Below are 27789 nucleotides of genomic sequence, written 5' to 3' on the forward strand. Positions count from 1 at the left end.
ACTTTGAAAGGGGAGAAATATTTTGAAATTTACTTGGAAACACACATCATGCTTGAAATTATAGGCAGAAAGATCAAGGAGTTCCATGACAAGAAGATGAAACCATCTCAGATGATGTATATCTTTTATTTGCTGGCTGTAAACTTAGAAGCATTTGGTCCTAAACTAGCCACTCTTCAAAACAGTTATGAGCAACTCTAAATTACATCTAATGGGACAGAAATATCAGACTTTCACTTCACTATATTACACTTTAGGGTCTGAATACAGTATTAAACTTCCGAAATATCTATGGACTCCTCTTATTCCCCTCTATGGTAACATCCAAAAAATGCAACACAACCATTACTCAGAAACCGATGGACAGAAGAAATGAGCCAATAGAAAGGGAGAAGGAAAGAACCCAATACTTGGGAGCATCCCATAGGGACAATCAGTAGACTCCTTCAATCCTCTAATGTTCTTCAGCTTCAGGCACTTCAAACCAGACCCTAATCTCCAGCTGTAGGTTATCAGTTAAAGCAGATTGGAAGGGATAGGAGGTGTATTTAAAAAAGGAAACAAGAGAAGTACATGAGGGCCAGAAGAATCCTCATTTTACCTGTGTTATCCCTAAGTAACATAACAGCAATAGGGATGGAAGTAAAATCTTGGCTTGGCTCAAATATGACTTAGGTTTAGTGTCATGTCTAAATAGTCTGCTTACCTTTATTTTAAGATCAGATTTCCCCTCTCTTTGTAAAACAAAACTGACTTTCAGGTACATTTCTAAAGGAATCAAATTCTTTCTACACCCATTCCATGAAGCAGTCGGGATGTGCATGAGAAGCCTATTTTTTTAACTCAACCATTTGCTGGACCATCCTAACAAAATTCCAACAGTTGACAGGTATAACACCTGTTATTGTATTTAGATAGAGACCTAGAATTCAGAATGTAGACCAATTAGATTTGAATGCACTTGGTGCATTAGACATGTTGGGGGAAAATGCACTTGGTGCATCAATCAGTGGGGGGCGGGGGAGCAGAAATGAAGCTAGGCAAATCCCTGTTTAACAGTCCTCATTTCCTATCTCTAAGGGAAAAAGAACAATGATCTAACTCAAGATATATTAGGACATAAAAAAGGATACAGTTGAATGCTTGGCACATCAGAAACACTGCATAATTTTAAAAAGGTACAGATTGGGGGGGGGTAACAATGATAAAATAATACAGGAAATCACTGGCGAGAGATGCATTTCATAGGCTAAAAACAGGGTGGGCTGCATTTTGCCCTATGGTTTTAGTTATATTCCAAGTCTCCACAACCCCACCCAGCACAGCCAAAGGTGAAGTATGATGGAATTGCTGCAGTGCAACAACTTTTGAGGGCCACTTATCTGTTCTCAATGACTAAATGGAGTTCAGACATGAGAAAGGCATGATTTGCTGTATGGCAGAACACAGTGTCTGACCTGAACTCAAACACTTACCTAGTTAAAAATTCAACCACAGCATCTCCCAAAAATTCCAAACGTTCATTGTGGTTAATCCTGCAAAGAAATGTGAAGATGATTATGAGTGACTCTTGTGTACACAAGTGACACCGCTGATGGAAAACAGCCGCCCATCAGTTCTTTGGGCAATAAGTAGAGAAAGTTAGTCTCCTGCGGCTTTTCTTTTGGAATGCTGCATTCCCCAATGCACAACAGTGAATATCAGGGCTTCTCATATGCCATACAAAAGCCACGGGCAGCCTGAAAGGTAATAAGGCAGGTTATAATTTTGTGTTGACTGATTAGCAAGAGGAGAGGATAATGATGTGCAACAGCATGCTGCGAGGGACTTTTCCGTGCACTGCTATCCCTGTCAATGATTTAAAAGAGATACCTCCCCCCAGGCCATCTATAGACTCTTGGTACAAAAAAGAAATGCCTCTCACAGGGAGTTCGCTGTTTCTTGCAACAACTATAATAGTGAGCCTGACCCTTCTTCTTCAATGCTTTCATCCTCTACGTACAAGCAGAGTTATAGCTTACAAGTGGACTACATGCTTTGCATGCAAAACGTTCTATATTCAATCCTTGCCATTTCGCTCCAGAAATGGGACAGACTATGGTTTGAAACTCTGGAAAATAGCTGCTGGGCCGTGTAGATAATATAGTACTGAAAAAGATAGACCCAATGACCTGACTGGGTCGAAGGTAGATTCCTACATCTCTGTATAGGTGCTTGGACATTTCCTAGAAGTATCCTTGCCTTTTGAACAAGAAAGAAATACTCAGACTTAAAGACAAAGAGATCAATAGGCCTCTAATGGTTATTGTGCAGGAAAGCAAAATACCAAGAGTGGAACTGGGAGCCACGCCCCCCCCTCAAAAAAGATGCCATTGGTGATCAGAAATTTAATTATGTAAATCAGGAAGAAAATCTTCTGGACAATTCAAACTAATACCTTTTTTAAACCGCTGATGTGACAATTAAGACAATTAAGCAGACTATCACTTGCAAATTAGGATTATATCTTCCACTGGGTTCTGGCAGTGGCACTATGGCCTGAGTGTAGAGAGCACTATAAACACACATAGATCCAGCTTTCTACCTCTTCACTGTAAGATTCCTTGTGGGCAGCAGGTGACTAGCTTCTGGTAGCCATAACTAACTACTAAACTCAGCTGATATATATAGACTCAGGATGGACGTATCAAAAATAACATGTGGGGCCTGGGAGAAGCACATGAAAAATAAATAAACCAAAGTTTATCGAGACTTTGTGGGATCATCACTACGGTAGAAAGATGATGGTCATTCCTGCTGGCATTCCAGACACAGAAGTATACATGAAGAACCATAGCACAGAGCTTTGCGTGCAAAAAACTGCCCAAAATCCACTGCCCGTTATTGTCAACAATACTGGTCTAAATGGACCAGTATTTGGACTCAATTTATGGTAGTTTCCAATGCATCTAAGAAGTAGATTTCAAAGAATCTGAGGTAGGGTTTCAAAAGATTTGGGGTGGCCTTGTACAGGTCCTTGACCTGCCCCACGATTAGCAACAACAGAATAAATAATTTGCAGATTGTATGTAGGCCGCAGGATTCAGTCTTAAATATCACAATTTAAGAACAGGCAGATCTTTTTCTCATTCTTTTTTCTTTCAGTGTGACACCCATACTGTAGGGGATAATTGTGCCAATTATTTCTATTTGAATATCACATACAACAAACTTTTCCTGGCAACAAATAAATATAAAATGCATAGCTAACAAAGGGCTCCATTAACTGCTTAAAACAAGGGTCACAATGCACTAGGTCAACTTTGTCTGATCTTAAGGTTAAGGTCCAATCTAAGCAAGATTGGACCTGGCTAGTACTTGAGTGGGAAACCATAAGGCAATTCACTCCCATACTGTTGCCAAGAAAACTGGGTTATTGTATAGCGTCCAGATGATGAAAACAAGTCAAAGGAGACTTTTTTTTTTTTGCTTTTTAATATTGATCTAGTGAATGGTCTAGAGAAGAGATGCTGAAAAATAAAATGTGGAGTTATCTTTACAACAAACGAACCCTGTCTGGAAATTGACTGTTTTATTATAGTATCTAGATGAAAAACACTCAGATTTTCAAAACTTAAGTTAAACGGTCAGCTCCATCTAAGGCTCTTTTAAAGTGAGATATCCTCAATCTAATTTATTATAACTTTTTGTATTTTCAACTTGAACATCTTCTCATAAGAAATAAACCTGTTTTCTTGCAGTGGAGAAAAAGAGAGAGAGACGGAGAAGAAGACAGAGGTGGCCCACTGCCTCCAATCAGAAGACTGACTGGAGAAAACACACTTTAATAGTGAAGTCAGCTGCTGAGAGTTGATTATATTGTTGCCAAAAAGAAGAAGTAAGAGGAAGGTATCAGCATACTTGGGGAATCCCAGTATTTGCTGAAGTACAAAATAGAAATATGTTGTATATAGGAAATGTGTGCATATATATATGGGAAGGAAGGAAGGAAGGAAGGAAGGAAGGAAGGAAGGAAGGAAGGAAGGAAGGAAGGAAGGAAGGAAGGAAGGAAGGAAGGAAGGAAGGAAGGAAGGAAGGAAGGAAGGAAGGAAGGAAGGAAGCCAAATTAAGTCTAGGCATGCTTACTGACTATGGAATGCTGGGTGATGGTTGGAAAAAAGGGGAAAACTAAATGGATAGAGAAAGAAATGGTGTTTCGTCAAAGAGACATGGAAGACTGGCTGGCATTTCAAAAGCATTGTAACTGTAACAGCAGTAATAACAATATCAATATATGTCCCACTTGTATCCTACAAATACCAAATATTTCTTTATATACTGTATACAGTACCTTCAGTACAGTATATAAAGTACAGAAGTACAGATTTAAATTAATTAAGAATGAGGGGGAAGGGAATAAATATCTGATCTGAATATGCTGAATATTTCTTCTGTAGAGAAAAAGGGCTAGTTGCCCCTTCATTTTACACAGAAGCAAAGAGCATCAAAATCATTCAACTGTAACATGTACGACACTGCTGTAATTACACAGTGTCATCAGATAAAGCCTAAGATTGGTACACAGCCTATAAAATTCAGCTCTCCACACAAGCTGATAGGCAGGTTTCCCATTAAATTTTGAATTGCAAACGTTTCTGGAAAATGTTCCTACGCTAAATGAGTATGATTAATCTGCACAAGTATTTGGGCTATATTATTTTATGAGAAAAATCTATTCCACTTTATGAAGTTTGAGCATACAAAGAAAGTAGTGACATTCAAAGAAAGTAACTTTGACATGGAGAAAAATTATTTTTATTGGAATATTGGAAACAATGCTGGGCAATAACGAAATAATATGAAATTACATTGTACTTTGTTATCTTAATTATTGAGAACAAAAAGTAAACTTCAAATTGTCAAGCCTGCTGAAGTAGAAATTTCCCATGGAATATGTCAGCACTGGACAATTCTTTAGCCCACATTTCTCTCCACAATCCAGAAGAAAAGAGGCTCCGGGAACATCATTCTAGAGTAGAACAACCTGGCTATGCTGACTGATGCCCTTATCACCACACAGTTTGACCATAAACGCTACATAGAACTGCCTTTGAAATCTACCTCAAAAATCCAACTGGCCAAAATACAGTGTTCCATGTATTGACTGGTGCTAGTTGCTATGGTCACATTACACCTATTCTGTCTGCCCCATATTGGTTACCAACAGATTTCTAGTTGCAATTCAAAGGGCTAGTTTTGACTTATAAAGCCATAGGTGGCTGGGCACTTAGGCTCCTTCAGGACTGCCTACTCCAACTAGAATTGACCCATCCATGGAGATTCTTTCCCTTTACTCCTACCAGCTGTAAATGTCATGTAGCCCATAGCCCTGCCTAGTTAGAGCACTCACCCCAGGATTTCTTAGCAGCCGAGCACATATTCTGCATGCTAATTAAATGATACTTGGGCTTCAGGGCTGAGGCCATCAGCCAGAAATCTTGATGTACTTTGAATATTTGAAATACAGTACAAAATATTAGAACTGAGGGGACGGACAATGAAGATATTGCAGTGGTGGATAGTTTCTGTATTTTAGGATCAACTATCAACAGTAAAGCAAAAAGCAGTCAAAAAAGAAGCTGCAGACTAGCCCTTGGTAGAGCAGCCACGAGGGCCTTGGAAAAGATAATCAGATGCTGTGATGTGGCAACGGGTGCACAGAGGGAAGACCTGAAAGACCAGGGGCAAATCATCATGGAGAAAATCTATCTATGTGGTCACTAAGAGTCAACAATGACTTGATGGTACATAATCAACCAAACCACACAATATCAGATAATATGGACCAATCATCTGATATCAGATATATTCAATCCCTTTTTCCAGACAACAAAATGAAATTAACTGCAGCTTCTCATCTCCCTTGCTGTTTGAAGCTGCAACTTTTCAGAAACATTCATAGGTACAATTCAGAATGGCAGACACCTCTGCATTTGATAGGTTTGGGCTCCTGCTACTTACCTACATTGACATACGCAATGCTTCACACCATGCTCATGAATGCATGATCAAGAGCCTCCCTTTCGACAACAACAACAAAAGGAAAAAGAAAAGAAGGCAGAAGATTGCACAGACTGGATCAATTACACTTGATTCCACTTGAGAAGAGAGCCAGACCACACATTAATGACTACCAGGGTAAAGAACTATAGCTAGTCCAGTAGACTCATCCCCAAAATGTAAATGTGGTCACAGCTATTATCCATTAGTATTCACCTAGCATTTTTTCTTTCTCTGATTCCAGCCCAGCTCATAAAATACTGTTCCTATCAAATATGGGCTTCACGCTATATGAGTAAGCATTTCTTTGTTGCCAGGGAAAGAATGTTTTATTCAAATTATTAATGCACAAAGAGAGAAACTGAGATTGAGAGATCCAGTTGTTACAGAGTATCCAGATGGCTTTTGTTCAAAACAGAGGGTTCTACTGCAGACATATGGCAGCTGGTTTTGTTTTGTTCTTGGTGCTTTCAAGTCAGTTTTTGACTTCTGACGACAGCCTGGACTAGTCACTGCAGTTTTCTTGGCAAGGTTTTTCAGAAGTGGTTGGCCCTCACCTGCTTCCTAGGGCTGAGAGAGACTGACTGGCCCAAAGTCACCAAGCTGACTTTGTGCCTAAGGTAGGACTAGAACTCAGGGTCACCCAGTTTCTAGCCTGATGCCCTAACCACTACACCAAAATGGCTCTCATGGTGACTGTAGCTCCTTGCAAACTAGAAAACCAGCACGAGAAATAGACACCAGAAATAGTTCTAGTATCACATCTATAACAGATACTAACCTTTCTTGGTGCTAACCAGAGTTTGTAGTCGCTTTCAAATGCCAATTAATGTGGAAACTTGGGTTAGCATTAATATAAAGCTAAGAATAAACCAAATATTAGGTTAGCCTGTGAGGGGACAGGCAATTCTGTTGCTAAGCAATGTGGTCGTAAAGTGAAACATCAAGTGACTGTGCCCAACTTACAACATCAGTTCCGGCTGCAGTCATGAAGCAAATCACACGTGACTGCAACTTGCAACTTCCTGCCGACTACCCCATTGACTTTGCTTGTTGGAAGCCCACTGTGAAGGTCACAAATGGCAATCACGTGACTGTGGGAATGCTGTGATGGCCACAACTTCAAGGACCGGTCGTAAATCTCCTTTTTCAGTGCCATCGTAACTTTGAATGGTCACTGAATGAGTGGTCGTTAAGTGAGCACTACCTGTACAGATAGGCTTATACATTTTGTAACTGAAGCTGGCCCCTGAGTTGCAAATCCTGGTTTATACTGAACCGGCTGTCCTTCTGCATTTGTGAACTTGTATCTTCTCCAGCATTTTACCACATGCTCTCTCACTGTAAATGCACCATGTTCCTACTAGTTTAACTGGAATTCTGAATATGTGCTCCATCAAGGAGCCAATGCAGGCATAATATAATGTGAGTATCACCACCACATACCTACATTCTTCCTATCTCCAGTCAGAAAAAAATGTAAATACAAGTACCTGGAAGGAGTTGGATCATCTTGACCAAGACGTGACATAATATTGATCAAGGTGTTTATGCCTATAAAATACAATGTCACATTTAAAGAAGCATTCAAAAGACTTCTGTTCAGCATTGTAGCACCCTCTCACTCTGGTAAGATAATTTCCTGTGGTCTGATATAGTCTGATAATTACAGGGAGGATATTTATGAAGAAACATTAAATGTGCTACTACCCCAACTTGCTTTTTAAAAGGCCCAGATGAAGAATTCTTGGAAGCAACTTCAATGCTCATGTCAAGAGAAAGGAGGAAATGACAACAGGAAAAATAATCCAACTGACCTTTTTTCCTCATATGCATATGGTGAACTTTCCTATCCCCATATTTGGGTTGCCGAATCCCACAATTTGATAAGGAATTTCTGGCATGGTCTGGATTCATTCCAAAGTTCAAGTGATGGCTTGGGTGAGTCATGGCAAGCTAAAAGGCAGAATCCAAAAGTCAAACACACCAACAACCATAGTTCATTCAACTGCTATGCATTCAAATTTTCAGTGAAACCCCAGAGAAATGTAACTAGATTCAGTGTCAGGAATGAGTCACATATGGTTTTTCAAATGTTGTTGAAAGTGTTTTATCTAGCTAAGTGAAAGAAATTCTTATTCCCCCTTCCCACTCCTGACAGAAGCAAAGCCAGTGATATATAGGTATTAAAAGGACATTTCTCTCTTCCCATCCAACAAACTCTCATTATTTGATATGATATTATATATGAATATACAGTACTATAACATTAAATATATACTTATAATATAATACAATATAATACTACCGTGAGAATTTAATTGTTGAATCTAACTCTGTAATTTTTCTGTAAAAAGTTCAGGCATGATAGTATTTCTGCAATCCTATGTATGACAATTCAGAAGAAAGTCCCACTGAGCTCAATAAGCTTACTTTCAGATAATTGGGGTGAAGTTTAGGAGTTCAGCCTAAAAGCTTCTTATATTTTGTCCGTTACATTTTGTGTCATCATCGTCGGAATACTGATGTATTTATTCATTAATTTTACAATATTTGTAAACCGCTGTGATCAATGAAGACCACAGATGGTGAACAACAAAGCAGGATTAAACAGAATAAAACAATGAGGTAATAATTAAAGTAATAATCTCTTTGCATACCCACTATCAATACTGGCCAAAAGCACAATGCAAAAGTAATATTTTAATTGCCTTGGAAAATGGAAGGAGGGGGACAGACATATCTCTGGGGAAAGTGTATTCCAAAGTATGGAGTATGCTTTGCATTTTTCTTCAGAAAAGCCCTGTCACCTAGCTCTCACCCCATGTACCTCCCACTTGGTGGGGACACCTTTAAGCAGGTTCTCTCAAGATGTTCGGAGTAGTTAAGCAGAGTCACATTGACCCATGCAGTCTCTGATGGTACACCATACAGAGCTTTTAGGGGATAGTCACCACTTGGAACTGACCCCAGAAGCCTACTAGCAACCAGTGCTGTGACCTCAAAGTAGGTGTTATTCTACAATGGCGGGACTGTTCCCCAACAGTGTGGCTACCACATTCTGAAAAAGGTGCAGTTTCTGAGTTGTCTCCAAAGGCAGCCCGTGTAGCGTGCCTTGCAGTAGTCCAGCCACTGGTGATCAAGACATTAATGGCAGGGTATCCTGATTTAGGCAGGGTCATAATTGGAACATCAGTTAAAGTTGGTCATGAAGTTCACCTGCTGCTTATGTAGGAGATTCAGGTCCAAGAAGATCTCTAAGTTTCAAATCTACTCTGTCAGGAGGAGTGTAGCCCCACCCTGAGTAATTACTGAGACCAGAGTTAAAGGACTGCCTATATATTCATTACCAAATACAGATGTTAGATTACATATGGGAGAACATATCTGACTCCTTCTCAAACTTCTGTTTCCATCTATGTCCAAATCTTCTTCTCTTCCTCATCTGTGTTCATTTCTACTTATTTCTTATTCCAGGGATCAGCAACATTTTCAGGACCGGGACATCCCCCATGGCCTAAGAAACTTGCAAGACCACCCAATTTTATCAGGGAATGACAAGTTGTATGAGATTTTGGTTTCTTCAGATGACATTACTGAAATCCTTTGCAATCGCACAGCCCTTTGGCCATTTTATTGTTTCTAATATAAAAATTATTTACAAATTTAAACTTAAAAAAATAAAAACAAATCTACTGTGTTGCTGTCCTCTATTCTACGTCCATATTCCATTTCTTTCTATCTAATCAGCCATCGCTCAGTGCTCAGAGCCCAGTTAGATCCACTGTGTTCTGGATCTCTTTCCAATTACCTCTCTTAATCCCTGCCTCTTAGGACCTGGGCTCCATTATCTCCAGCAGCCTCCCCTAAGAAATTAAATGAGTTGAATCCTAAAGAAGGATGGGCGATTCTGGAATTGAAGGCCACACATTTGGAGGGCACTCAGGTTGGGGCAAGTGGATTTAAAGGCCAATAGGAACATACCAATACATCCGTTCCCTGTTCCCTCCATTTTATCACAACTTAGTACAGCAGTTATATTGAAGTATATGATTGTCAGCATGAGCTCACCTGCAATAAACACCGGTCTTTAAAAGTGTAGCCGATTAGTCGGTCCAAATGCATCAGACACTGATGGTAACGGATGTGGTGTGTAAGGACAGGAAGCATCATGGCATGCTAGAGAGAGAATCACCACAGTTCATGCAACAAGATCCTTGAACATCGCCTTTAGCCACTACTTTATATTCATAAAATACATTTCAGACACTAAAAAACTTCCATAATTCTTATAAAGACTTTGAAAGAGAGCAGTATGTTATACCCATACTGCAGAAGGGGTGTGTGTATAAAGTAGAGAGAACTAAGTCCTTAGATCACCCAGTAAATTAGTAGTTACAGATCAGTTTTAGATATGGGAGTTCATTGCTCACCTCCTTATCTGCATATATTACATTCAGAATGTAATAATTAATTCTCAGCACACCAACAAAATGTTATTTCCAACCCACTCCCCCCACATCTACAGAAGATAAAAATGATGAAGTATATGACTTATCTAAATCATGAAGTGTACCCATGACTTAACTGGGACTACAGACAGACACCTGGGTGGAACTCCAGACCTTCTGTATATCAATCTAAGGGCTCAGATTATGGAAATCAGAGCTGATAGGTACACAGGTTTAGGAAGGGAGGAGACAGAACATCGCTGATAGTTACTAAAAGTTGGTTTTTTAAAAAGAAATATATATCGGTGATTTAATTTCCATTAAGATTCCTTCTTCTTCTAGGAGGCAAATAAGGGAAAATAAATAAAACAAAAAACATAATACATAAATATAAAACCACAACTACTACAACAAAAGACATATATAGGAGTAAAAAATACACATCAATAATCTCAAAAGATAGAGGTGATGTCAAGAAAACAAATGCTCTGAATGAGATACAGTTGGCAAAAAGATGCCAAGAACAAAAACATGGGCTTCTTCAGTTATATTCTAAATGAAGGGGAAAGAAAAGAATTGGTATGCCAGCTGCTCAGTGAATGTAGCCAAATGCTAACAGGAAACAAAGAAAAAGCAGAGCTATTCTGCTCCTATTTTAGCTCAGCCTTCTTCAAGGACAGTTTATGTGTTCCACTAAGCAATTGTGAAGAGTAGAATGAGAGGCAGGATTGAAGTCTGAGATGGGTAGGAACATGCTCGGGGGGGGGGGAGCTATTTTCTTTAAATGAATTTAAATCTCCAGGGAGAGGTTAAGCGATCAAGGATCAGGCTACAAACCAGGAGACTGTGAATTCTAGTCCTGCCTTTGGCAAAAAGCCATCTGGGTGACCTTGAGCCGGTCACTTTCTCTCAGCCCTAGGAAAAAGGCAATGGCAAACCACTTCCAAACACATTGCCAAGAAAACTGCAGGGACTTGTCCAGGCAGTCACCAGGAGTCAAGACTGACTCAAAGGCACCAAAAACAAACAAACAAAAATTCCCCAGGACAGATGAATTTCATCACTGAAAATTTGCTGATGGACTGGCACACTTTTATCTCTGAAAAATCCTGGAGGATGAATATAATGAAGCTTCCTTAGCAGATTGTGGGAATGTTGTGGACATAATATATTGAGTGAGACACAGAGAGAGAAATACATACACACACATTCACACACAAACAGATAAAAAGGGTAGGCTACAGATGATGGCACCACAATTAAGTGGAACCAAGCTGGCTTAAAAACCGGGCTCAACGAGTGCTCATCGATAGTTCCTCAACAGGCTGGAGGGATTTATCAAGTGATGTGCCACAAGTTTCAGACCTGGACTCTGAATCAACTTTTTAGCACTTTTGGATGAAAGGCTGGAGGGAAAGTTTATCAAATGGCACATAACTGAATGGAATACCTAAACTCTAGAATACAGAAATAAAATTGAAAATAATATTGATGGGTGAGAGAAATGGGCTGTAAATGTAGAATGAAGTTTAAAAAGCAGATGTGAAGTTCTTCACTCAGGAAAGAGAAATCAGATATGCTGGGGAGTATCTGGCTTGGTAAAAGTACCTGGAGTAATCTTGGACTAATAGTTGACTGAAAACCAAATATGAATCAGCAGTGAAATATTGCTGCCAAAACAAACAAACACACAAATAATGCTTTAGACAATTAACAGAAGACTTCCAAATCAAGGGAAGCAATATTCTGTATTGGTGAGACCCCCTAATTGAGTACTGCGTCTAATTCTTGGCACTGTGATTTAAGAAAGATTCAGACTAACTGGAATATTAAAAGAGAGCAACAAGGATGATCAGGAGGCTAGAAAGTCTTATGAAGAGAGACCAAAGGAACTGAGGAGGTTTAGCCTTGAAGAGAGAAGACTGAGGGGGGAGGCAATAGCAGTTGTTAAAGGATGTCACACAAAAGAAGGTTAAGACCTTTATCATTCAAGCATGCTATCTAGTATCTATGCCAAGTTGGAGCTTGGATTTTACCAGGGATTGCTCATTTACAAGCAACAATCTGATGCAGAAGAGAGAAGATCTCTTCAGTGCCTGTCCATGGAGGTTCTCAAGAGACTAGCAAGCTGGGAAAAGAAGAGCTTTTGAGATGTAGCCTGTATGCCCAAACCTCTAAGCTCCTCATTTGCTTTGTTATGCTGTCTGTCCATGGGCCAGTGAAAATGTGGGCAGAAGGATATTTATTGAAATCCTCTCTGTGAAAACTCTGCAACCATCATGCCCAGGGACCATGCTCCAGGTATTTAGTTAGCAACATGTGAACACAGGAACATTTCAAATTTCTTAAACTGAAACTCTAATCCTGAACCAATCTATTCCACTGAGCAGGAAAGAAAAATACTGCACCAATAATTTTCAAGCACTCTGTAATGTACTCGCCCATGGTCTTGATATACATTAAATTCCATCCGATCGCTTTTTAATCTGGTAGGAAGCAACATAGATATTGATATAGATACACATACAGTATAATCACACACACATAAAGATACACTGTCTCCTTTGGCATCTTTGGGGAATATATGAATATATATAGGTATATTACATCTATATAGTTTTCTCTCAAAAACAATTGATTCTCCAGTGGAGCAGATTCTTTGCCATTTGGTACTTTGCTGTCCTTCACAATAAAAAGAACAAAAACATTTGAGTAGTAAAGCTGCAAAGGCTTTCGACTCCATGAACAATTTTGTTTCTAAGTGCGAAAAGAAAGAAAGATGCTGTTTGACATGGATTTTCCATTAATACATTTATTCCTCAAAAACAAAAGCTCCATATAAAAAGGAAAATATCTGGGGGAGGGATAATATCATTGATACAAAATCCACTTTGTATGTCTCAGTTTCAAAGCAACCAAGAATAAGAAAATAGGAAGATAGTTAAGTGAGATTGAGAATCTCCCTTGTTGAGAATTCCTCTTGTGGAGTTCTGCCTTGATATAAATAATTTTTTTTCTTTCTGTTGTCTGCTGTAGGCTGGTCCAGAAATGAGGTATATGTGCCTCATATCTACACTTTTCTGCACTTTGCATAAGTTTGTTTGATTATGTGCCATCAAATCGGTCACAACTCTTAGTGACCGCATAGGTAAGATTTTCTCCAAGAATGCTTATTCTGAAAGGGAGTAGTATGATGCGTACCCTTTGCCCAGTCTTCTGTTTACTTCAGCAAAAAAAATAATAATAATACAAGAGATACTGGGTGTCTCCAGGATTAGATCTGCAATAGTACATTTGTTGAATTTTGAGAATCTGGGGGCCACACCCCATCTTATCCATATTTCACAGGCTTGAAGGAGCCATAGTTAAAACTGGCTTTCATCATCCCCTAGGAAGACAGATGGAACTCTAACTCACTTGACAAACATCAGAACGAATTCCCGTCTTCCAGAATCCCTGGCTGCTCAGCTCAACGGTTACTTCACGCCGCATGGTATTCTTCTGCCTGATTTTTTGCAGGGCTTCCTTTAGAGAAAGAAAAAGAGAATGTTACTTTGCTGAGGAACCAAAGTCCCCTTAAATGGAAAATACGAGTCTTGATGAGGGAACATCCTTCATGTGGTGTTTGGAATCTCACAGTGAAATTGTCAGTGAACTCAAAAAACATAACTGAGAGCTTGGTCTACTGGCAGCATAGGAGAACGCCACTACAACGTCCCTTAGGAGGTAGGATGAACAGGAGTAGCTTTGCTATTGCCCCAGTCTGGCATGCAAATATGCAGAACCAGGGAGGTTGGAAACCATTGGAAACCCCTGAAATCGGGACCAGATGCATCCAAACGGCACACTGTCTTCCAGGAAAAAAATAAGCAGGGCAGGGACGGGGAAGAGATACACCACAAAGTATTTCCTACATTATGTGGTCCTTGAAAAGATTATCTGCTGCCTCAGCTCCTGTTTGCCTCACAACCAACATACCCGCCACCTCGCCGGTTCCTAGTAAAGCAGTTGAGAAGAGAAAGAAGCATCCAGCCTAAAGTAGCTCAGCTGCTGGTATTCTTGCGACCCCATCCCTTTCTTCTCAATAAATCTCGCTAAAGGGATTCTGTGAGAATTGTGCTTGGAAAAGAATTACTTTCAGTCGAGGCAGATGCTAAAGAGCCCCACAGAAGGCAGGATTCCTATCAAAAAGCTACACACTCTAGAAGTTTATAAAGAAGTTCTGTGCAAGTACAAAATCCACATGTGTGAATCACAGAGACCACAATGAAGAATAATGAGGACAAGCAAGTGTTTAGCTATCTCTCTGTCCTGCTGAAATCTTCCCATGGTAGGTTTCCTAAGACTCCTGAGCACATCCATGATAGAAGCAAAAAAAATGAAGCAGAGACATTTTCAGGAGACAGCCAGTCACCTCAGGTGATAAAATCTAGAAACAGAGATTTACACCACAGGGTGATACATGTCAAAGTAGCACTCCCTCCCTCCCTCCCTCCCTCTCTCTCTGCAGTGAAATGTAATCACCTACAAGCGCTATCTACAATAATTTTAACAATAACTTGTCCATTATTCCCTAGAGAGAGATTTCTTTTTTTAATAAAAAGTTCTTGTCTTCCATTTGTTCTACACTGCAGCAATGAAAGGCTTTGGTGAAGTTGAAAATAGTCTACAATATTAAAAAAAAAAAATTGTGCCTCTTTTCAAAGGGGTAGGTTTATTAGTAGGACCTCCCCACTTAGAGGGAAGACTGAAAGCTGATTCTGCAGATGCAGGCTATAAGCTTGTAACACTGCGAAGCCCAACACAACTGGGTGAGGGGGGTGACACTTGGTTGTACAAGGCTGCTAGAAACATTTAATTGGAAGGAGTGCCGTTGCCCAGAGTGGGATTTATTTCTGAGCAAATATCTACAGGATTACACTATGTTATTAAAAAAATAAAGTGTGAACAGGTTCCCTATTTCTCCAGTACAAAACTACTTAGCAGTACAGTAATAGCGTTTTAAAAAAGAAGGGAAAAGTGCTTTGCTTTTTTAAAAGGAATATGGCATTTTCTTTCTCCCTCCTTCCTCCTTTGCTCTCCTCCTCTCAAATTCATGAAGTTATAACGCCATTGTTTTCTAACCTTGGTTCTAGTCTAGAATTTTCTGTTCATATGGCTGAGATGAAAGAATTTCCAGATTAGATTCGGATACCTTAGAAGGCTATCTCTCAGTTTTGCCTGCGTCCACAAACATACGTTCCTTCTTAATTTGAGTGATATTTTAAGAGACATTAGTGACATAGAATAACATTCTGCTTTTAAAGGGAAATGTGTGGTTGCAATATTTTACAAGTAATTTATGATATAAAATAGGATTCTGCTATTAAAAGGAAACCCAAGGTTGGATATACGACTGCTATTAGATTGCCTAAAGCAACTCCTTTTTTCGTTCAGAAGATATAAATACTATGGATGGGAATTTTAACGCCTATGGTCTCTAGGCTATTTCACACAGGCATATCACAAGCACTGACTACATCAACCAGTCTTATGATTTGCATAAGTGATTGAGCTATCATCAGTCTTCCCACAAAGGGGATTTTCATGCAGTTCCTTGCCTGCTCAAATGCAACCCTTTTTTACTGAGAGAATTCATGGATTTAGTTGCGATTTACTGAGTCGAGCAATCAAAGATTGAAACAAAGAGTGCTAGTACGGTGAATTTCTATCATCTCCTAAGAATTCTAAACAGCTCATGTACTGGAAGGAGTGTTGCTCAGGGACAAAACTAAGTAAAGAAAAAGTACCAAATCCTCTCTTCTGCTTTTTCCAGGTTTAAAATCTGAAGAGTTGCTATTAATCAGATTAGACAATACTGGGTTTGATGGACCAGTGATCTAATTTGTATAAGACAGGTTCCTAAGTTCCTAGAAAACAATTACCATTATTTTGGAATATTTTAATATATTCTGATATATTCAAAAGATCTCCAACATCACAGAAGCCAGACATAGTTCTTGGGTAGTTTATTATTTATTTATTTTCCTCCTTTCTATCCCTCCTTTCTATCCACAGGACACTCTGCAGCTAAAAAAATCATGAATACATATACCATAGTAAAAAAATGATTTTAAAAAGGGGTTAGTAATGCAACTTGAAAGACTTGGCTTTTGTGCATACAAGGGTCACCCTCAGTAATTAAATTTCAACAAACCCAGTATTCTTTCCAAGAACCCCCAAAGCCCAAAGTAGTTTACCCCCTTAAAACTGCCAACTGCCACCCCCCAGCTCATGACAGTCCATTTCCTGCACACATCTCCTTGTATTTTCAGTGAAAATACAGAATACCATCTATCTGAAAAGTTCTTCTAGTTCAGTCCACCCCAAAGGAACAACAGAAGAACATAAATTAAAACACTAAGATACCCATAAACCTGGATAATAAACTAAGGCTCAGGACAGACTTGGATTAAAGGCAGCTGTGGTACCAGCAATGCAAGCATTACACAGAAAGCCAGGGAAAAACAAAGATGAAATTGCAACATACTTCTCTCTGCACTAATTTCTGTTTATCTGCCTGCTTCACTTTGGGACTATTAGCCAGCAGGTGGCGCAATTTCACATAACTTTTCCAGAGTTTCTGGTATCTGAAAGAGGGTAGAAAGAACAAGAGTTACATTTTGGAACATGATGTGTTTGGATTAGTGATCTGTCCAGAAATTCTTTTCTACACTAGAACTCTCTTTAGAACCATGCAGAGAAAGAGTATAACTAACACATTTCCACTGTCATCGACTGTATATGAAAGGTTAGCATCCTTTTTTTTTTCCATCTCCTGCCTCTTGGAGTTGGAACCAGAAGACAAATTGACTTGGGCCACTGCTAATGGAACTGAAACTTTGAGAGATTTCCAATAAGAGAAAAAAGTACCTAAAAAAAAAAAAGTGCAATGGAGTATTCAGGGAAAGGATGATTGCATGATAAAGTTCATTCAGTTCATTCTACCTAATCTTTACCAGCACCATCTGCAACATCTCCATGGAGAGATGGCACTTTGGCCACTCTCAATAAATGAAAGAGGGGCCAAGCATTTTAGAAATGGACACCTGGAAATAACCTTGGATTTTGCACTCCTTACAGATATTGCCTAGAAAAAAATGTTACGTTGTTGATCAGTCCCATATAATTAATAAAGCAGTGAGTTAAATCCAATAGATTCAGCAGGAAACAAATTCAGCCTAGGTTCAAGTGCACGTTATTTTTGTCTCCCTTTTTAAAGAAAGCACAGAACAAACATTCAAGTCCTGCAATAAAAAGGAATGAAAACATAAAAGAACCACCACCAAAAAAAAAAAAAAAAGTAAACTCCAGAATTTCACTATGAAAAGCCTCATGCAAAGGGGGAAAAAAAATCCCAACTTCTGGCACAGACAGAATGTCAGTATTTTTAGATTCCTCGATCCATGCTCTGGAGCACCAGGAAAAAAATTCAGAACAGTTTCAATAAAAGCATGGCCACATTTTACTATCAGTAGTAAGGCTGCACTTAAGCTCTGAGCTGGCAGTGGCATCTTACTGTGGATCTCCAGCATAACTGAGCTGAGCAGGTCGTATTCCAAAGTGGACGATAATGGGGAAAGTAATCACATCAGGGTTGAACTGCTCACGGTCCAACTGATCAATACGAACAGAACTGGGTTTCTGGAGGAAGAGAAAAGAAGAAAAAAGAAAGTAAGTTAAATTTCTCTCATAATGGCTCCATCAATGCTTCTTTGGGCTATGGAGTTGTGGATAACACACAACTTTCTGAAGACACAAACAAGCTTAAAACATCGAAGCTTTCTATGAGCTTTCAGGGACTATATCCACTATTCTGAAAATAGTTGGCAGCTCTGTATGAAAATGAGCAGACTGAAAATAGCGGGATCCCTTCTAGCTTTTGTTGGGTTCTCTTTCTTGAGCAAACAAATCATCCTATTCACATGTCCAAATCTTATTTAAATTAATATGTGAGGAACAAGAGCAAGGCACCGTTTCTGTACCCGCCTCACGTTCACACACAGAAAAGGCTTGTGTGACCACAGAGGCTTCCTGGGTAATGCAAAACTTTGAGCTGGCTAGGTAAGTTCAGCCTGAACTGAGGCAGACATGGAGAAGGACAAGAAGATGGTCGCCTCCTTTCATGCCACGGTAAGATTTAGGACACAGAGTGGTTGAGGCTAATTTTGGGTTGGTTAACTCACATATTTATTGATTCACGGTCACTTACGAAAGGACTGAAATTAGAATTACCATCACTCCTCACAGAATTAACCATGCATTCTGCTTCTATAATACAAGGTTCCATTCAGGAATTAACACATTAGGAGCTCATAATGGTTGAAAGGAGTAATATAAATGTAGGCCAGGGGTGGTGATGGTTGAATCAATAAAAAGTCTGGTACTCAGTTTAATTATCTTGCGGGAGTCATTGTCTTTCTAAACTTTAGAGTTAAAACATCACCAAAGAAAGGGATGGATATTTATCCCTGAAGGAGACTAGAAATTCATTTTTATTTAAATAATGCAATGTTCTTCTCAAGTAAATTTACAAGGTTATGCTCTGTGAGATATTCCTCCTCTATCTGTTCCTTATTTAGCCTTCACGTTAACAAAGAAGCAGAAAACCCACACAAATCTCCCTCTGTTATTTGTTCCTGGCAGAAATTAAAATAATTGCTATTGTCACCAAAGGAACTTGGCAGAAAAGAAAAATATGCACACACAGAACCTATTTTTTTCCTTTTTTCCTTCTCACTTTAAAAAGCTACATGCAAACACATACACACACATTATGAAGAAAATAATGCTTCATAAATCCTCTCATGATCTTTAGTCATTACAGTCAAGTAGCAAGATGAAACGTTCATTATCAAAATCCACAAGAGTTACTCCTGTTGTTTGACGAAAGGAGGCTTCCTTTGTGTGTTCTACAATATATGTTAAGGAGAACACAACAGGCAAAAGTATACATGTGACATGATTGTTCTGGAAGGCTTTTGGGAAACAAGTGGAAAGTTCCAGAGCATGGAGGAGGGAGGGAGAAATTCAAACAGATTATTTTAAAAAAAACCTCAATGTTTGGATAGCTACTTTTTTTATTTTTACTTTCTGAACTTTGCATTCCCTTGCCAGTGTACAGTATTTTATCCCATTGCTCTGTGCTTGTTTTATTGGCATTCGTCATATTAGGCAGAACTGGATGAAACTTTACACATGTAAAACACACATGACTACAAAAGCATCTATATCAGGTGGACACTGTCATTGTTAGATTTCATGTACCCAAACACCAAATGGCAGTGAAAAGTATCTCTTCAGTCATAACTTAGGCAAACCTTTAGAAAAGATCTCGGGGATTGACTTTGACAAGCAGCTGCTGGATCCTGTTGGGCTTTTATTGCATCGATAATAAAATCTACCACTACAGCTCCTCTACTATTTAATCTAAGACACATTTTCCCTTGCTGTGGTTTTACGTAGGACTCAGTGGTAAAGAAAGGCTTCCCCTTCAGCCCCAGCATGCCTTGACACAAACTTGAGATATGGTCTATTTGCACCTTTGGTCTTGCAGATGCTGCTACATCACCACCTCCAGCAGACCCAGCCATCATGGCCAAAAGGAAGAGATGCTGGGAGTCATAATTCAGTGATATCAGCAAGGCCACAAGTTCTGTATTCCTGACCTGATCTATTAAAAGGACAATCCTATACATGACCGCTGGGAAAGAACCCCACCAATCTTCTAGTATACCAAGAGACAACTTCTCTTCAACAGTGCTATTCTAGCCTGAAAATTGAGATCCCAATCCCTGTTCCTTCCCATCTACCATGTTCAGCATGTAACATGCAGCCTGAAGTAGGGGACCACTGTACTTGAATGTGCTACTGTGTGTTATTCAGAAATCCTTTTCACCTCTGAACAAAGCAGCAGGGTGATAGACAAGGGGGCAGCCGGGCTTCTAAATGTTCATCCAACGGCATAAGAAGAAACAAAAGGAAAATGGCTCCACAGCTCTGCAATCATGTATGAATAGCCTCCTAGTAAGAATCACATGGGACCTACTTCCTAGAGAACACTCTTTGCCATTTCCAGATAAAGGAAGAGAGATAAAGGGGCATTCACAGCTTTGGTACCCAATTATGGGATGTCTTCTTTGGAGATCTTTGCATGATACCTCTTTGTAGTCCGTTCAGCACCAGCTAAAGACATTTGAGCTTTCCCAGATCTTTAAATACCAAATGCTTAAATCTACCAACTTTTAGATCTGCGCCACACCCTGTTCTTTATTTTCCCTTAATTTCAGAATCTGCTAATTTTTAGAATTCTTTTGTTCTTATATTTTTAGTGTGTTATTCTTTATGAGGCACCCATATCCTTTATGAGGCACTGTTTTGGGCCCTGCGTGGGGCCTGCAAAGTGTGCAACAGGTGATGCAATGATGTCATTGGAATGCTCAGCCCCATCCAGGATAGGGGAATCTGGGGGCTGCAAGTGGGGTACAGAGGAGCCATACATATGTTGTAAGGCATACTTTGCCCAACCATCATAGATGCTATTGTAATATAACATTAAAAAACATACACATGTCAGTAGTAGTTGGAATGGCTAAAACTTAGTGGACTATTTTATTTCAAGAGAACATCTTAGTACCATGCCAGGGCTAGTCACTATCATCCCTTTGCATTCCTCGGCATATTTCTGCCACTCAAGCTCTTCCCACTGCAGCATATTGGCAATCTCTTCTTCTGGCACGAGTGGTTTATTGCATCGTAACAAATACAGGAGAATCTGATGCATTGACAGAACTTCCTTCCCGCCATCTTAAAAACAGAATTGGATAGATTGTCAAACCGTCTTATATTTTTAAAGGAAAGAAAGCATTTGAAAAAGAGCAGCGGTTTCAGGGAAGCTAAACAGTAATTTGTCTACATGCTACATTAAGCCATAAGCTACAACTGATAGGGTTCACACATCACACTAAGATATAGACCATAGTTTGCAAATTGTAATAGCTGGAATCAACCAAAACATTAAGCCAAAGCCAGACCAATCACATTTTGGCCTAGCATGATGTACAAACCCAAATAATAAGCCAGAATGTACTAATGGCCATGATGCAATTATCTGAACTTGGTGTCACTCAAATTGGTGCTTGTACAAGATCTGCAGAAAATCACAAGAAGCCCAGCATGGAGTCTGTGCACAACTTGAACCAGCTGAGAATGACTAACTCCACTGTTATGCATTATACTGAAAGTTTAATGTGAATTATTTTACATTTTTTAGTTTTACAAAGCAAAGACAAAGATCAGCGTAAGCATGATTGGGGTGGTGGTGGCAGAATCTACACTATATCATTTTAGGTCTTAAAATATGCAGCAAAAAGGGAAAAGGTGCTAGCTGTGTTTTCATGTCAACCTGGACTTTTGCCTTCAAGGCTGGTAGGACTGTTTGTGATACCACATCAAGAAGTTGGCAACACTCACTTCTTCCACGAGCCTGAAGGTCTGCAATCAGCTGAATTTTAAACATATTTAAATTAAAACATTGTTTTACTTAAATATTTATAAGCCACCAGTCTGGACACAGTCACCTGAGGCAGCGCAATACGTTCAAATATAAGCTACAGCAATAAAATTCGATAGCATTATATTAAAGCTTGATAATCAAACCTTAACATTCAACCCAAAAAACCCCAAACAATAATTACAACAAATATAATTCAGCCAGTAGAAGAGAAGGCACTTCCAGTGCTAGACAGAAATAATAAAAATATTAGATCTTTAAAAGCAGAAAAAAAATTAAGAAACAACAACTTCCAACTCTGGCACAACAAGCCACATGCCCAGGCAAGAAATCTATGCATGGGAGACAAAAACAAAATCAAGGGAGTTCCAGCTCATCTTCTCATTATTTGGAGAAAAGCTATTCTTCAGTGGCACTTCTGTATGATGCACATTGCATGGCTGCTATTTCTAGAAGAAAACGCGCTTGCCAGTCAACACTGATAATTGTGACTCTCTATAGAGCAGCTTCTTATGTTCCACTGGAACAATGGAACAAGTTGTGCTGCACACCTTCTCCTTTACAGGGAAGTGCGTTTGACACAAAAGAAAGCAGTGGTAGCCCAACCAGAATTGATCAGACGCAAACGTTTCCTATAGATCAGAATCATTCCAGACTCTCCTTGCCACTTCCTGAAGACCCCAGAAACAGAAAACCAACCTCAAAAGTAGTTTATTAGAGGAGTGGAAGTCAGAAATCAGAGTTCAGACATTCCAGAAAGCCTCTGCTGCTCATGAATAATAACCAAAAATTCTAAATTAGTCCCAGGTTACATTTGTACAACATATTTAATCAGTTAAAGCAACACATCATTCTAAACTTGGCTACTTTTAGGCCTGGTTCATTTTGCTTTTCTTACTGTTCCTGCTTAACATTCCATCTGAACCTTAGTAAGAAACCAAGCTTTTTGTATTGTATAAAAACAAGTATTATGGCTGAACACAGATACTAAATGACCTTAAGTACTGAAGCTTTTAAAATAAACCCTTAAGAACAGGCACAGATAATTTATGACATAGATTTAAATATGTGCCAAGGTGACAATTAAATGTCTGTGTGGATTCTTCCACACACATTTGCAATTTTGGAAGAGGTACAATGCAGACATGGGCTTTTATCCTCTCAGAAGTAGCTAAAAGTGTAGCTGTCACGCTGAAACCAAATACACTTACCTGGAAGAAACCTCACGAAACGTGGCATGAAATGAAACCGAGGACAGGAAGTATCACTGTTTTCTGATGAAGGACCTTATATAAGGAAATGAACAGCAACGTACTGTATATCACAAGGTGTAATTTCACAGGGTATTTAGCTGCAATTTTGGTACATTAGTAAAATTAAATAGCTTTTATAGAAGTGAGTGCATTCTACAAATGCGCTGCACAAGCAATTCATTTTACATTCTATGAAACAGCATTTGGTGGACTTTTTGTTTTTTGTTTTTAAAAAGCAATTTTTTAGCCCCTTCCTCTGGACCTAAAAAGATGGGGAACACATGGTCTTCCAAACATCATTAGACTATAGATCTCATTCTAAGTGGCCCTGCTGGCTGGGACCTATGGGAATTAGAATCTAGGAGCATCTGGAGAGCCACAGGTTCCCTATTTAAAGTTCAATTAAGCAAAATGAATCAAATGTGCTTAATTCCTTCTATTAGCAGAGGTCCCAGCATTTCCCATAAAACATAATTTTGACTGGCATGGAGCAGAATGTGAGTTGTGCTTCTGCAGAGGAATACATTCTTATTTTATTTTATTTATTAAATCAATTTATATAGCTGCCCATCTCACCACAGGCAACCCTGGGTGGCGTACAACAAAGCTAAAAACAGTAAAATACATTAAAAATATATAAAACACAATAAAAAAGAGAATAAAAGGAAGTTAAAAATAAGGGAGCCACCTAATTATATAGTACATATTCTTCCCATACATACGAGGTACACTCCCTTACTTATTGAAGAAACATAGGATCTAGCTTTGTCAGTAGAACACCAGATATGCCATCAGAAGTCATGGTGGGTTCCACCACTAGAGACATGTTCATGGAACTGTTCCACCAGTGAAAATTTGCCAGTACCACCCAATATATGGGATACATTTCTAGGGACAATGAATTCACTGGCTGTCTCTGTGTTTAGGCAATACATGGGTGTTGTCACTGACATGATTCTGACTGGTTACCACTGGGGGCAGTTCCCAGAACTCTGGATCCATGCATCGTTTTTAGCCCTTATGGTTTTCTCCCTGTACATTTTCCTCTCTTCAGTGGGAGGTAAAGTACATGTAGTATTGGCATAATATGAGTACAGGATTGTTCTGTCAGAACAGGGCTGAATGACGTGTATTAAAATTGGGCAATCGTGTATCAGTATATTAAGACCAGTATATTGTCACCAGCATATAACGCCAACTATTCTATAATGCCATAATAGAATGACACTGTTTTGTGCCATGTATTTGTGTGAATGAAAATGGGTGAAAAACAGAGTCCCTGAGACCCACTCAGAATGGGCTGCAGAGGCAGCAATGTTTGCTCAGATAGATCACAGTTTGTGGAGCGTGGGGACAAGTATCAGAATGAAGACTGTGAAGAAAATCTAGCAAGTGATGGTTCTCACAAAAAAGTATACTTCCCCAAACAAGAGATGGTTTTCATGTGCACCGAATAACGGAATAGTATTCTGATGGAAAAGTACCAGGTGGGATAAGAGAGTGCAAAGATGGGACTGGCCAAGCTTTTGCAGACTGGATAAGCCTTGCTGAAAGATGTAGTAATATAGATGAGAACTATACTCTTTTGGAGCCATCACACACAACAGGATACCGTGCATGGTGGGCATCCCACCTCATTTCTTCTAAAACTCAAAGCTAGCCTGGCCAGTTAGGGTTACCATTGGGTAGGTACACACAGCTGTGTGAATGTGGACCTTTTAGTACAGGAAGTAAACTATAAAAGCCATGAATCTGCATTTGTTTCTATGTGTCTGAGTCTATGGATAAAAAAGGAATAAGCAATACTAGAGGTGCTTGTTGGCCCTTGATGTGATAGAACTAGCATAGTCAACAGGATCCAAGGCTAGGTTAAAATTAAAGAGGGAACATGTTTATGTTTAGGAAGGTAATGGGGACTGTGCTAAACTCAAGCAAGAGTCCAAACAACATCTTGGAAGAAAGCTTATATGATTATTGCATTAGAGCCGTGTGTTTCTTCCACCCTTAACCTCAACAGAGCGAAGGTTTTTGTCTAGTAGGAGAACTCAGAACATACAACTGCTTGAGCTCAGAATTACAGTGAACAGTAATGAGCATTTGCCACAAAAACCTGCCATGTGCAATGTTATAATAGCTATGAAGTATGTCGAATGCTATAATGTACCAACTCTGCCTCCTTTCAAATGGGTCTTCTCCATTTATGTCCATCCCCCAACACACACTCAGCATTCTGTGACCCCTGAACATAGTGGAGGGGGAAGTTATTCCTTATATTTTCTCCCTCCTCCTGCAAGCTTCGAATGCCTGGAGTATACTTATGCCTCCTCCTAGTTTCTCAGAAGCTGTACAATACCTAGCAGGCTCTAGGTTGGGTATCTCCTGTCCTCAAATATTCTGAGGAAATTTACTGCCTCCTAATTTAGGGCTCCCCAATATTTTAGGGTCCATGGGCTCATTTAAAATTTTTCAGAGCATATCATTGACATGCACCCAAAATGATGGCCAGAAAGGGCAGTTAACTATTCCTAAAATAGCTGCCATGATGGGCATCAACAGCCACAAAATACTCATTTACCAGAAGATAGATTTATTAGGTAGCTCCTTGTCATGGCTCTAGCCCTCAAGGATGCCCTTAATTACCATCCCTAACTATCTTGTCTCTTTTTTTTTCTGGACAAATGGGCACAGCTCTGTTTGATTTTCTAAAAATCACTATATAAATACATGTGATATAAGACCCTGACTTTTGCTTTGCTACACACATTCTTCCCTTCTTTCATTAAAAGAATCTACAATCAGATGGGGCAGGGATTCTTGCATGCATCAAGAGAGAATCTATCAACAGATTAGCGAAGCAACTATACAGCAAACAGTAAGCAAACTAGAGAGCCTAAACCTAGTTCAAGCAAACCAAAGTTAGCCATTACATTTGAGCCAACATGCTATCACTGGATTCTGATCAAAAGAGATGAGAAGGCAGGGGAAAGAACCCCAAAGCACGCTGCCATTCTTCTAAAACTCTTCTAAACTACCAGAAATCTTTTCGCAAACGAATCAGCATAATGAGCCTATAGGAAGATAATGTCTTTAGACCTGACCCCAGCCTGTACCTTTTATTGTTGAAAAAGAGAAGGGCCCAAACCCTTCTCTTTAATATATATCTACCATCTCTCAAACAATATATCGACCATCACCAGATCATTCTGATATCACCAGAAACAGGATTTTTTAAAAAAATGTCTAAATACACAGTGGAAATTTCATTTCATATCTGCAATGTTTCCCATAAATATACTTTCAAGTGTGATAATTACCTATCAGATTCCAATCGTACAGTTCTAAAATATCTTTGAAGAGATAAGAAGAGAAGAGTTCCAGCCCTCGGACACAAAAGTTCTGGGGGGAAAAAGCAGTCAAGTCAAGGCCATACCATAAACATCTTAGCAGTTCACCAACTTTCATCATGATGGTTGGATGTATTCTATGCAACTAGGCATTCAGAGGGGAGGGGAGGGGAGGGGAGGGGAGGGGAGGGGAGGGGAGGGGTGAGGAGAGGAGAGGAGAGGAGAGGAGAGGAGAGGAGAGGAGAGGAGAGGAGAGGAGAGGAGAGGAACTATTGATCCTCAAATTGATCCTCAAATTGCAGGATCCTTCTCCCTCGGTCCAAGTTCCTATTTCTTTATGCATATAACAGGAGGCTGGAAAAATGAAGATTTCTTCTTAGAAAAATTGAGAAACTAGAAATGGAGATGATAGCATCTCCAGTAGTGAAGGGGAAAGATATCCATATGTTCATGCTGGCCCATTTTACTTATATTGCAGAACTGTCTTGAAGCCATGCTGTTTGCCATCCACAGCAACATTTTGTGAATAGTAGTACAGGAGTAGAGACGGGAAGTGGACACAAACTAAACTGGGGCCATGATATGGGGCAGACAACATTGCCTTGGGCTACACTTATCATTCAGCTCCAGCTGTACCTGTTATTTGAGAGAGGGGATCTTCCTCCAGATGCAATTAAGCAACCTGTGTCAATCAGATATGTGAACGTACAGTGTGCTAGGAGGAGGTTTTCCACTTTTTTTTTCCTTTTTTTTTTTTTTACAACTTTTAATTGCCTCTATCCCAAATTGGGAGGGGAAGGATGAGAGGAAGGATTATGAAAATTTTCCTGATTTTCAGGAAAGACACACAAAATGATTCAGTTGCCAGAGAGCCTTTACTTCCTTAAATGACCTCTAAATATGATGTAACAGGAAGATTTAGGTAGAATATTTACAGTATCCAATCTTATCAGAACCCTGTATGCAGAGGCCATGCTATATAGTACAGCTCTCAAATACAAGGTCAAGAATGCATTTCTTTTACTAAGAAATGCATTTCTTTTACTAAGGATCAATGATTTTTTTCATAATCAAAGCAAGGACTCAGTCCTTCTGTACTTAGGGACTTGCTTCTTCTTGTTGACTTCTGATCCAGATGTTGCTGGGTCTCT

General features: G+C 39.4%; 1 protein-coding gene across 3 annotated transcripts in view; it reads right to left on the reverse strand.

Annotated features, from left to right (window-relative positions):
- DROSHA (drosha ribonuclease III) overlaps positions 1–27789 on the reverse strand; it is a 100611-nt gene that overhangs the window by 50286 nt on the left and 22536 nt on the right. For all 3 annotated transcript variants that reach the window (XM_088130790.1, XM_088130791.1, XM_088130789.1), the window contains exons 12-21: positions 26609–26690; positions 23253–23327; positions 21166–21335; positions 18049–18173; positions 17020–17119; positions 13908–14015; positions 10111–10218; positions 7857–7995; positions 7533–7593; positions 1476–1535 (exon numbers count right to left, since the gene is read on the reverse strand). In XM_088130790.1, the coding sequence (XP_087986916.1) occupies positions 1476–1535; positions 7533–7593; positions 7857–7995; positions 10111–10218; positions 13908–14015; positions 17020–17119; positions 18049–18173; positions 21166–21335; positions 23253–23327; positions 26609–26690 (1028 nt within the window). The remainder of the gene's footprint in view (positions 1–1475; positions 1536–7532; positions 7594–7856; positions 7996–10110; positions 10219–13907; positions 14016–17019; positions 17120–18048; positions 18174–21165; positions 21336–23252; positions 23328–26608; positions 26691–27789) is intronic.

This window comes from Python bivittatus, unplaced genomic scaffold (genome assembly GCF_059951505.1).
Source record: "Python bivittatus isolate LINGU-HERP-01145 unplaced genomic scaffold, Pbiv_v1 ctg000840_np1212, whole genome shotgun sequence".
Lineage (NCBI taxonomy): Eukaryota > Metazoa > Chordata > Lepidosauria > Squamata > Pythonidae > Python > Python bivittatus.